This window comes from Panthera onca, chromosome A1 (assembly GCF_046562875.1).
Source record: "Panthera onca isolate mPanOnc1 chromosome A1, mPanOnc1 haplotype 2, whole genome shotgun sequence".
NCBI classification, from domain to species: Eukaryota; Metazoa; Chordata; class Mammalia; order Carnivora; family Felidae; genus Panthera; species Panthera onca.
Genome location: NC_138339.1, coordinates 226228764 through 226242220, shown reverse-complemented (window position 1 = coordinate 226242220; position 13457 = coordinate 226228764). Strand labels below are relative to the sequence as shown.

Genomic DNA, 13457 nt, shown 5'->3' with positions numbered 1-13457 from the left:
TCCCAATCACAATTATTTTGATGTATCCATGTGCACTTATTCTAAAAGTTACAGGGAAGAATAAAGGTCCAGAAATAGCTGCATTGACTCTGAGAAAGAAAAAGAAATCCACCAAATACAAAGATATCTGAGAAATAAAGATAATTAAAATAAATAAAGGTAGCAATAGAAATAAAAAGAATGGGACTAGCTGGAGACTCACACATATCCAGAGAGAGAGAGAGAGAGAGAGAGGGAGGGAGAGAAGAGGAAGGAAGGAAGGAAGGAAAGAAGGAAGGAAGGATAAAAAGAAGAGGGAAGAAGGAAAAAGGGAGGACAGAAAGCAGAGAAAGAAAGAAAGAAAGAAAGAAAGAAAGAAAGAAAGAAAGACCTTGCAACCCTTTTATTGGTTGTACTCACTTGGCTGCTGATTGTATTGCTTTTTCTAGGTAGATTATCATATATGTAAACACTAGCGGTTTTACATCTTTGTTTCAAATATACACACACTAAAGATGACACTACAGACCACTGAGGAAAGGTGTGTTTGTTTAATGGATGGTATTGGAAAAACTGACGTACTATAAAAACAAAAATAGTACTGGATCCCTATTTAATACCACATATGAATGAAAGTAGACTCGAGGTGGATTAAAGATCAATATGTGAAAAGCAAATCCATAAATATAAAGATAATACATCAAAATTATACAAAGTTATCTTTGTAACTTCAAATCAAAATCCCAAGAGCATAAAAATAAAGAGAAAAAAGTATCTGATTATCTCAAAATTAGGAATTTCTGTTCAACAAAGAACAATATGGATAAAGTTCATAGACACATGACATTTGAGGGAATTCATCTGCAGTGTTTAAAACCAACAAGGAACTATTATCTTAAATATATCAAGACCTTTTGCAAAGTAACAACATAAAGATAGGAACCTCCATAAAAAGATGAGCAAAGGGTGTGAACAAGAAATTTACGGAAGAGGAAACCCAAAAGGCCAACAAGCGTATTAAAAAGATGTCAAGTTCCCTAGTAATCAGAGGAATACAAATTAAAACAATGAGATATTGATTGTTTCGTATCTATTATACTGGCTAAATTAGAAACCTGTATAATATCAAGAGCCAATGGGGATGTGGACATATAGAACCCTTTATGCACCACTGGAGGAAGTGGAGCTGGGCAGCCATTCTGAAGAGCACCTGCAGACTAATGGCTGCTGAGTCATGGGGTTTATACACATCCACTGTGGTGACACAGCAGTCCTACTCCAGATTATGAGTCCCAAAGAAATTCTTACAAAGATCCAAAAGGAGATGCAAAAGTGGACATTTATCACAGCATCGTATCATGGGGACTTAGAGGCAGTCTAATGCTCATTGCTGGGGGGAGTTCTATGCAGCCATTAGAATCAGTAGACTACCAGGGCACTTGTGTGGCTCAGTTGGTGAAGTGCCCAACTCTTGATTTTAGTTCAGGTCACAATCTCAATGTTCATGAGTTCAAGCTCCACTTCAGGCTGACAGTATAGAACCTGCGTGGGATTCTCTCTCTCTCTCCCACTCTCTCTGCCCCTCCCCTCCTTTATCTCTCTCTCTCTCTCTCTCTCAAAATAAACTTTTAAAAAATCTTTAAAAAAAAAAGAAGCAATGGACTACCTATACATACAGTGACATAATCTTAAAAATCAATGCTAACTGGAAAAAAGTAAGAAACTACATGAAATCTATAACCCTATGTCATTTTTATGAATCAAAGATACATACACAAATAATGAGTAATGTTTTATAAAAACACATGCAAACAAAAGGAGAGACTTCAAACACATTACAGATGTTGCCTCTGGTGGAGGAGAGAAATGAAAGTAGTGGATAGAGATAAAAGAGAACAAATAGATTTTTAAAATTCAAATTAGTGAAAAATAATCATTCCTTCCACCTCTCGTATCTGCATTAGGCATTTTTGTTCAATAATTGCTTTACTCTACAGAATAATAGTGAATTTCATCAATCCTTTCCAAATATGTTAAGATTTATTTGAAATTGTCGCTGATGAACTGATTATGTGATGATGTTGGTAGAATCTTCCTTTAAATAATCTATCTGATTTCAGTATTATTTTGAACTCCTGTGAATACATTTGGACAATGGCTACTCCATAACTTTTTGTTTTTCATCCTTTTCATTTATTGCACCAGGCACTAATTAGACTGACTTTTTTCTTAACTAACTAGTTATACTGCACTTACAAAATCATTTGTGTACATTGACCAAACCAACATTTATGACATAACCAATATAGAATTTTAACCAACCTCGTTCTTCTATTTTAGTGTCCTTCCCTGTGCCCTAGTCTGAACTATTATATCAAGACCACTACGATAGAGAATACAAAAATCCTGTTCAATTTCAGTACAGAAATTACCCTTTAATAAAGTCTAATTGTTTATATTTCTGAATGAGAAACATGCACAATAATTGGTTTAAGTAAAATATCAAAACTTTTGAGAGAAATAAGTCAAGAAGAAGTTGAGGGGAATAAAATTAGTAGTAAAATGTGATCACAGGAAAAGTTGAAAAGTATCATTCAGATATTTTATAGATTAAAAAAATGAAGTGTAATTATCAGAAGGCTAATTTAAGAAATCATTTATTAATTAAGTGAATCCAAATTGGTGTCAACACGTTGGAAATCAGGGTCGTGAAGCCAGAGAATGACTTCATTCACATATTTAGTTACAGCTGTAATTTAGAAAATTGTGTAATATGGCTGCACTTAGTTGAAATTTAAGAAGCTAGTTCTACAGCTTTTGTTCACGTTGCTGAAATCAGTGTGCTCTTAAAATCAATAAGAAATTGATGACAGGTGACTGCAGTAGGTGAGAGGCATAGTGAGCCATACAGTGATTGTCACTGCTCATATCACACGTGTGAACAGAACTCCGTGTCTACATGGCCCGATACCTCCAGAAAGTTTATGATGGTTTCTTGGGGAATGACAAGGCCTTCTTTTTTTTCTGACCCTTTACAGAAGCTTAGTATGGTCATTGGTTGTCATTAATTTGCATTCATTTCCTACTAGCTAGCAAACATCTAAAATCGCCCAAGGATTTCTACCCTGTATAAAAGCAAGGATTCATTTGTAGCAGCAGGAGGATGTCCCCTTTTCGTAGGGTGAGAGGCAAATTTGAGGACTTCAGGCAGGAAAGTAAGTGTGTATCAATGCACTTCTAATAAAATTGTTCAGTTTTAAACTAATGCTTAAAAATTAGAAATGAAATTATTGTAAAATTAGAACAGGTACTTCAAATTATTTTTGTTTTAAACATGAATGTGGCTTTTTTAAGAAATCTACTTAATATTAAAAATTGTATCATATACATAGCTGGAGCCACACGAAAGTTAAGCATTTTAGAAAGGGAAAATTTTCACTCAGGTCTGTGTTTTACTGGAGGTTGTATGTTACCATTTCTAGGAATAGGATGTGTAATACATATAGATAAAATAGGGTAAAGCAAAGAACATATTGTACTCCTTTATATAGAATATTTCAAACTAAGAATAAGAGAGATTAGCTCAGTTTGTACTGTCTCTTATTTCTTTCTTGACTCATTACAGGCCCTGGAAAGTGAATTTGTTTCTTGCCAACTCCATCAGTGGATTGACCTTATCTTTGGCTACAAACAGCGAGGACCAGAAGCAGTCCGTGCTCTGAATGTTTTTCACTACTTAACCTACGAAGGCTCTGTGAATCTGGATAGTATCACTGACCCTGTGCTCAGGGAGGTAGGTGTTAAGTCCCATATTATTCCAAATATTTCTTTCATCTCTCAGAAAGACATTTGGCTTTCCATCTCTTTCTGTATACATTTCTTTGCAACATCAATTTTTACAAAACATAAATTCCAGAGTTTTTACAAATGTAGGAAAATGAATATTATATGTCAAAACCAAGTAATGAGACCATCATGTTCTTCTTTTTTGAATTGTAGACATATATAATGCACTTCAATATCCCTATTTTGCTTGTTTTATTTTAGCATCTGCATTAAAATGCTTAATGCCCAGTGTGTGTTATTAATAAAACCTAGTGGGACATTTGAGTATGAATAGTTCACATTAAAATAATCTGCCAGTATGTATTTTCTTAGTAAAAGCAAACTTGCAGACTTCTACACAGAATGCTCAAAAAATGCATTGATAAAATAGATGAGGGCATATATAGTATTTTATTCCAGAATATTCACCAAAATGCATCAATGAAATAGATGAGGGTATAGTATTCTATCCATGTAGGTTCTTACCCTGAAAGTTTATAGCTAACAGTTGGGAATTGTGTGTGCGTAAGTATTTTTAGTGAAAATATTCCTGGAAAATATTATTTAAATCACTTCTGCACTGCACCAAATGACTTCAGATAGGTGAAGGAGTAAAGAAGCAACAGCTGCTGGGTGAGCATCACTGCCAAGGAAGCCATGCCCCAGCCTCCATTCCGCCCGGTAGCTGCCATCTGCTGTGTGCAAAACAAGCAATCATGGAATGCTTGTTGTATTTTTTACTTTTAGTCTTAGAGGTGGAAAACTTGTAGATTTGGGAAATAAAGCCCTACAAGAAAAATTTGCATCCGTAAAGTTACTTCTTATATACCTCTACAAAAGCAAAATGATTCCATTTGTATGGCTTCAAGCAGAGAAAAGGAAAGGGAAGAGGCTCACAATGAGTGCTCATTGGACCCTTAGGGCTGAATATTCAGAGAACACATTGTAAGCACGTTATTAGGTGCAGTGTTACATCGTGTTGTATGTGCAAGGAAATGGATCATTGCCTGAAGCTGGAGGAAGGGAATAGAGACAGAGAATGAATGAATGAGAGAGAAGTCAGATAGTATGAAATTCATCAGTGAAAGAAGGGATTTTCTCTGCAAACCATTACACTCTCCTGATTTAGTATCCCTTGTACAAACTGTAATCAGATTATTTTGTAGAAGGTATTCTCAATTATTCTTTTCACAATATGCCTTTGTTTAACATGTGTCCAGTTCTGTAAACGCCTTACAGATTGTATTCCCCTTTTAGACCCAATATCTATAGGATCAGAAAAAAAAGAAAATACTTGGAATACCTTATTGTTTTATTCCAAGACCACCCCCAACTTACTTTTCACTATGGGATGCCTGGGTGGCTCAGTCGATTGAGCGTCCGACTTCGGCTCAGGTCAGGATCTCGTGGTCTGTGAGTTTGAGCCCCACGTCGGGCTCTGCGCTGACAGCTCAGAGCCTGGAGCCTGTTTCAGATTCTGTGTCTCCCTCGCTTTCTGCCCCTCCCCCGCTCATGCTCTGTCTCTCTCTCTCTCTCTCTCTCTCTGTCAAAAATAAATAAACATAACAAAAATTTTAAGTATCATAAACCATTTTGCTCATGAATATTACAGGAGCAAATTGCACATTTTTATTACACATTTTTATCTATTATAAAGTTCTATCCTTGTAAAGAAAGTTGCAAGTTAATCCTCTTGGGCAAAATATAATATTTTAACCATATTGTACATAATGAAACTACAAGACCGCATTACCACTGACAGAATAATAGCAGACTTTTTTATATTCAAATGAGAGTAAATGAAGAGATAAATGGGAATAAAGAGAAAATGGAATTCGAATGGAGACTTTCTTTACATGGATATAGTGTTTATTACTTGAATTCTATAAAAATACTTGTTTCTATGAGATATCACACCATTGCTTTGGACAGTGGGGGGGGAAACACTATGCCTAGGCCTTAATTATCAAGTTATAAGACTTCCTAATGAAACATTACATGAAAATGTGTAATTTTTAAAAATTTTTGGCTGGTTGGGAATGGCTCAGCCATGATGTTTGCTTATTAGATAGACTGTCTGAACAGTATGCTTCTGCTCCTGATCCTCTCCTAGTGAGGCAGACTGCGGAGCACTAGGGTACCAGAATTCAGGACTCTCTCCTTCTAGCAGTCTCAGTCTGAGCGCCTAATTGCTGAACACCCAGGTTCCACTAGAGAAACTCCCAGACTCATTCTGTGATCGAGCTGTTCTCCCACCCTGGCTCCTCACCTGCCTCCCTGACCCAAACACACTGATGTCAGTTTTCAGGATACTTGGTAAGGGAGCACACACTTGGAACACAACGACCTTCCCTCCCCCAGCCAGCGAAGGCCCAAGCACTCACCAGCAGAGAGTAACATTTGCTCTGACCCTGAGGACCTGTGTCAACTCAAGACTGCTTGGGAAGATACTTTATTTCCTTAAGATCACTAGAGGCTGCTTATAATGTTGTAGCCGTAGCAGATTGAATGAAATCAAGGGATAGTAGCTAACTGTCCTTCTCCCTACACCCCATCCTTATCTCATCTACCCTACAGAACTAACATATTCCCCCCAAAAGTTCTGCACTAGTATTTAAGAACCTGCAACAGATGGGAACCCACCTAAAATCTGTGAGCTATCTAATGTCAACCAAGTCATCTAGCTCCCTCCGCCTCAATTGCTGTCTCTGTAAACACGACGTATGTTTGCCAGCCCAAAAAGCACTTAAGATCTACTGTCGCACGATACAACTCTGCAGATAAGTGGAATGAAGTGCAGTATATTTGTTACTTGGTAGCCATCTATACCCCCTTACATATACATTTCCCCTGGGAAGGGGCCCTCTGGGAGGCATCTTTTATGAAAACATCAATGTTGAGATCCCAGAGGTCTGGGCTATGGCACCATGACTTAAGAAAGTTGATACCTACCTAAACGGTAGGACACAAACTCTTGAAAAAAAGACGTGTTCAAAATATTAACCCTCTTATTGACCTTAATGAATGTCTTTTACTTGATAATGTTTGTCTTTGTATTTTTAAAATACTAAGATCATTACATTTCACGTAGATAAAACCAAAGGAAGACTATAGTTATATTAAACTGCAACTAGCCTAAAGAAGATGAATTTTTTGATGTTTAAACACTTATTTAAAAAAATAAATATTTACTGTATGAATATCTGTATATGTCATATACATATATATACATACATACATACACACACACACACACACACATATATATATATATATATATACACACATACATATCCCACAATCTGCCATATCCCACAGTCTGCCTATAACTTTGAGCTTTGAGGTCAGTGCTAAAATTTGAGAAATGGCTTAAGGTTATTGATTCATTCTTCCTTGACAGGTGAAATCATGAAGCAGCACTAACCACAGCAATTATGGCATTAAAATGTCAAGAAATTAGAGGTCAGAATAACAGATAATTTTCTTCTCTATGTCAGATTTAAAATTGACATTCTTTGACAGCTTAGGATCTTTGCCTGAGAAAAATATGACAGCTTAACTTATTTTATACTTGTAAAGCAGTAACTGATAATAAACTTTATCATGACAGCCTCTGGGCAGAAACATGACAGAACAGTTCTGGTACAAAGCTCTTCTTAATATGTAAACACCAGATCTGTTGGATATTAGATATTATTTAAATTGTCTTAAGTCTTGGCTTACATCATAATCTTCTAGACACATTATTTCATAGATGAGCTCAAGTGACTATTTGAGCAGTAATTTTAAGCATGATAATGATATTCTTTCTTACTACCTTTACATGTGAATAAAAATTATGTGGTTTGCTTCATATTTTTACTTGCCAAATGAAGGCTGAGAGCCTTTATCCTATGACCTGCTTAGGAAATAGAATATTCTAGTTAATAATATCTGGTCCGGTGGTGTTCTAACTCCTTTCTACTCAAATGTAGTTCATAGACCAACAGTATCACCATCACCTGGGCACTTGTGAGAACTTCAGACTCAGGCCTTCCCAAACTACTAAGTCAGAACATGTATTTTAGGAGGCCCCCAGTGATTTGTCTGAGACATTAAAGTTTAAGAAGCACTGTCTACTAAAGGTGTAAGAAGATCTGGAAAGCTCCTCAACCCCTACAAAAGTAAAGAGAATGATATGATGAACCCTCATGTACCTATCACTCAGTTTCAGATTTTTAACTCTAATTTCTTCTATATCCCTAGCCCTTCAGCTATTTTTAAGTATACCTGCCATATCTGGGCACCTGGGTGGCTCAGTTAGTTCATGATTTCGGCTCAGGTCATGATCTCATGGTTCTTGAGTTCAAGCTTCCACGGCAGGCTCTGTGCTGACAGCATGGAGCCTGCTTGGGATGCTCTGTCTCCCTCTCTCTCTGCCCCTCCCCCACTCATGCTCGCTCCCCCCTTCTCAAAAATAAATAAACTTCAAGTACACCTGCCATATCCATCTAACCCCATCTAACTACTTATCCACTGTCCCATTCCCCATCCCATGGGCATCTTAGGATATCCAGGGAGAAGGTTCAAGCAAATTTATTTTGAAGAAAAAAAAATCTTTGCAGGCATTTCATATGCATTCCCAGTTCAAACCATTAATCTAGCCTAACATTCTCACTAAATAATTTTTCCAAGGACATCCATCCATGTAGTATCAGAGCCAGATTTAGAACCAGGTGAGGTCTCCTGATTCTCAGGTCAGAGTTGCTTTATACCCACTACTTTGTAGGAATTTTAAAATAACAATATTTACTAATACTTACTAGTTTTAGGGGTGATACTCTTCTTACTTTCAAAATGATTCTTCAAAATAAGGGACCCCTAATGTGTATTCCCATTTCACTAATTTAACCTCTAAGGTTTTTCTTTCTATTTTGTTTATGCTTTCGAATTTCTTAAAAGTCTCAACTCAGTGAAAGTTCCTAGAATTACAGAGGATATTTTGCGATGGCTTTAAGAAATCATTCTCAGCCATTTTGTTCATTGTTTATTCTAACCACTTCTCAGAAAAACATAAGTTTTATCTGTATTTAAGAGTTCCAAAGGCACAAGAGGATCGTGCCATAGTCAATAGCTGGTTAGTAGAGAATACAAATTAAATGCCTCGATCTTTTTTTTACCGTACTCATGAGTGAAGATCATTTCATTCTGAAATTGTTTCTAAAACTGATCACCCTTACAATCATGGATATAATTACTCAAGCCTGTCTGCCTCAGAGTATGATTATATAGTACGTAGTAGGCAATAAAAAATGATAGAAAGGTGTAAACCAGATAATAGATTTTATCACAGTCCATCATTACAATTTGAGTGACATTAAGTGAGTCACTTTTGTATGCCTTGGTTTTCCCACCTATAAAATGAAAACAGAAATGGTACCTAACTCATAGGTCTGGATTTGAGGATCATATGAGAAAAGATGTAGGGAAATACTTTGTAAACCATAAAGGACTACACAAACATTGGTTAGTGTTACCTAAAAGCGTAATTAAATGAAGTATCTTGGAAGAACTTTTGGTTTAGTAATTCACTTCTCTGTATCATTGTATGTACCGTCGACACTGCCAAACTGAAAAGTAACTTAAATGATTTCTCTTCGACAGTGAGAGGTATACACACAAGCCTCTCATAAAAGGCTGTTTTGCTGGCCAACTATTATAACATACAGGTCAATCTATATTTATTTATTTATTTATTTATTTATTTATTTATTTATTTATTTATCCATATATACACACATCTATCTATCTATGCTGGAAATATTAAATATTAAATTTTAATATTACCAGTCATCATAAAAGTGTGATATTTTTAGTCTAATTTTTTGTTACTAATATTTCTTGGTCTTCTATTATGTTTTCTTCGTTTATCTCTTTCTTTGATCTGGTAGGGATAACAAAGCATTCCTTTGGACCTACTATGAGAATATGCCCAAAGGAAGTAGAATAGATCCCTTCAGTTTTTACTTTATCTTCTTGCTGAAACATTCCTACTACTACAGAAAACTGACATGATAAGGCTGTCAAGAACCAACGAGACAGACATGTCTTTAACCAAAACAGCTACAGTGTTGGCTTTCCTAGAAAATGAACTCATAGGGGCGCCTGGGTGGCTCGGTCGGTTAAGCGTCCGACTTCGGCTCAGGTCATGATCCCACGGTCCGTGAATTTGAGCCCCGCGTCGGGCTCTGTGCTGACAGCTCAGAGCCTGGAGCCTGTTTCACATTCTGTGTCTCCCTCTCTCTCTGCCCCTCCCCTGTTCATGCTCTGTCTCTCTCTGTCTCAAAAATAAATAAATGTTAAAAAAAATTAAAAAAAAAAAAAGAAAATGAACTCATAAAATTTATAAGGAAAAAAAATTAACCCACTTTCCACCCTGATAATGTAAATGAAGGTATTTGTAGTGACAACACTGATGGCCTTGTGGGCATTGCTTATTCTTCTGTGAATTTGTTATCCCTTGTCTTTTCCTTCTCCCATTTCTGATTCCTTTCTTCTATCTGACAAGGGATAGCAACACGCCCCTAGTGGATCGCTTGAGTGGGTTGTAGCCCGATGTTGTCCATTTACAAGGGCCACGATGCCTAATTGTCTTCATATGGGGGATGATCAGGGTTTTTCTCCTAGGAATTTATTCTGAGACATGATTGCAAGAAATGATCAACAAAATGGCTGATAAAGATTTCTTAAAACCATCTTAATTTTCCCCCTATAATTACTGGAGGTTTTACTGACTTATAAAAATGTTAGCAAATTCAAAAGCCAAATTAAAATAGAAATAAAATAAAATAAAATAAAATAAAATAAAATAAAATAAAACAAAATAAAATAAATAGAAAGAAAACCCCTACATTTTAAATTATGGGAGTGGAGATGCACATTACGTATTCATTTGGGGAGCAAGAAGAATATTATGATCTTAAAACTAGTAAGAGTATACATTCACATGTGCCTGCTTATGTGTCCTCATCCACAGTAATAAGGCTTGCATTGCAAAGATTCAATGAATAAAGTTTCTATGTAGAAATTAGTATCAAGAAAATTAATGACACACATTTAATTTTGATTAGTGAATAAATCTTTAATTTAGGTTTATCTTTTCTCCTTGTAATTACTGCAGTCCTTAGCTAGTCTATGGTCATCAATCGTCCACTAGAGAAGCATAAATAATGCAGCTAGTCAAAGTGGGATATGTGTCATTTATGTGAGGTGTGCTTTTTCTCGTCTTTGTGTTATTTTTATTGCGTAGTGTTGAGAAGTGCTAATTATTGATTTTCAGAAATTAACAGCAAATGCTTTCACAAGCATCTAAAGTCATGTTTTACACCAGGAAGAAGGGTGAAAATTGCAGCCTGCTGTTTGCACTAGAAATAGCTGGAAGGGATTTCCTTATCTTCTATTAACATAGATTTCAGTTATATTACACAGTTGGTACCTTAGCATAAATTAACAGTTATTCAAAACATATTGCATGCTTCAATTTGTGGAAGTAGATATTACTCAATCTAAATACCTAAGCATTTCAGTTAGATGTTTAGAACTCATTTTTAAAGGTTTTAAACATATTGATAATGAGCCTACTTATAGCCATTTGAAATCTCAGTATAGTATATCTAAATTACTGTTTCCCATTTATGTCAGTATCAAAGAAGAGCACTTTGTTCTGCCAAATACACGCAATACTATTTTTAATTTGAATTTAACCTAATAAAAGTGTATGATTTCATTTTGTAATGTTTATACCACCACCTGGTGAACCTTCGTCTTGATGTCATTCTACTTCCAAGCAAATCTTTTCAGCTTTTATTACTTTTATTATTATTTTCTTTCCATGATCAGACGCTCCAAGTGAACTTATTTTGTCTGGTGGGGGAAGGTCATCACCTGTACTTCTACTTCTGTCTCGTTCCTCCTCCTCCCCCTCCCCTAACTTCTGCTTCCTGAATCGCCCAGCATAGAGTTGCTTTATATAAATTTATTCAACCAGGGAAAATTTGGCAAGTACATTGTACTGATTCCTCTCATATGTCACTGAGCATTTCTGCGTTGAGTCCTTTACTTAATTACTATTTAATGATCAACCCAAAAGTGAGCACAGAACCAAAAACCTGGAAGAATCCTTAAGACATCATCTGGTAAAACTCTTGCTTCTAGGTAGATCAATCAGTAACTTGTCCAGAAAAGAGTGTTTTCATTCTCTTCCTGAGGATTAATGAGTATAGATTGCCAAGAGACTCAATGGCGTTCCCCCAAAAGCTTATGATAGTATTTATCCCCAAAATATTTTTTAAATATTTTATGTTTATTTATTTTTGAGAGACAGAGATAGAATGCGAGCAGAGGAGGGGCAGAGAGAGAGAGAGAGAGAGAGAGAGACAGACCTGAAGCAGGCTCCAGGCTCTGGGCTGTTAGCACAGAGCCCGGTGCTGGGCTCGAACTCATGAACAGTGAGATCATGACCTGAGCCAAAGCTGGGCGCTTAACTGACTGAGCCACCCAGGCACCCCTATCCAAAATATTTTAAATCCTCAATGAAAATGCCTCTTGCTTGGATGTAATCATATTTTGGTTAGTCTCACCCAGGAATGAAGCAAACACTAGCCAGGATTTCCCTTATATAATATACCTGAATATCAATTCTATTTGTATCAATCACAGTGCGTCACCCTCTCAAGGAATAATGAAGGCTCCAAAAAAGATACACAAATGGCCAAAAAGCACATGGAAAAATCCTTTTTGTCTTTTCAATGTTCATTTATTTTTGAGAAAGAAGAGAGACAGAATGCAAGCGGGGCAGGGGCAGAGAGAGAGGGAGACACAGAATCCAAAGCAGGCTCCGAGGTCTGAGCTGCCAGCACAGAGCCCGACCCGGAGCTTGAACTCACCCTGGAAAGACCCTTACCATCACTCATCATTAGGGAAATGCAGATCAAAACCTCAGTGACATACTACCTCATACACCTTAGGTTGGCTACTATCAAACAATGCAAGAAACATAAAATAGCAAGTGTTGGAGCGGACATGGAGAAATTGGAACCCCGGGGCACCTGGGTGGCTCAGTCAGTTCAGTGTCCAACTCTTGACTTCAGCTCAGGTCATGATCTCATGGTTCCTGGGATCAAGGCCCATGTCGGGCTGTGTGCTGACACTGCAGAAGGATTCTCTGTCTCCCTCTCTCTCTGCCCCTCCCCACTCATGCGCTTTCTCTCTCAAAATAAATAAACGCTTAAAAAAAATAAATTGAGGGGCACCTGGGTGGCTCAGTAGGTTAAGCATCCGACTTCGGCTCAAGTCACGATCTCACCATTTATGAGTTCCAACCCCGTGTCCGGCTCTGTGCTGACAGCTCAGAGCCTGGAGCCTGCTTCTGCTTCTGTGTCTCCCTCTCTCTCTGCCCTTCTTATGCTCTCTCTCTCTCTCTCTCTCAAAAATAAATAAACATTACATTTTTTAAAATAAATAAATAAATAAAAACCCTTATGCACTATTGTGGGATTGTAAAATGGTGCAGCCTCTCTGGAAAACAGTATGGAAGATCCTCAAAATTTAAAAATAGAGCTACTGTATGATCTAGCAATTTCATTTCTGGGTATACACCCAAAAGACTTAAGAGC

The 13457-nt window shown here is 36.8% G+C and overlaps 1 protein-coding gene across 10 annotated transcripts in view; it reads left to right on the top strand.

Annotated features, from left to right (window-relative positions):
* Positions 1–13457, top strand: part of NBEA (neurobeachin) — a 678106-nt gene that overhangs the window by 629894 nt on the left and 34755 nt on the right. For all 10 annotated transcript variants that reach the window (XM_078434421.2, XM_078434419.2, XM_078434413.2 and 7 more), the window contains one exon: positions 3605–3772. In XM_078434421.2, coding sequence (XP_078290547.1) covers positions 3605–3772 — 168 coding nt within the window. The remainder of the gene's footprint in view (positions 1–3604; positions 3773–13457) is intronic.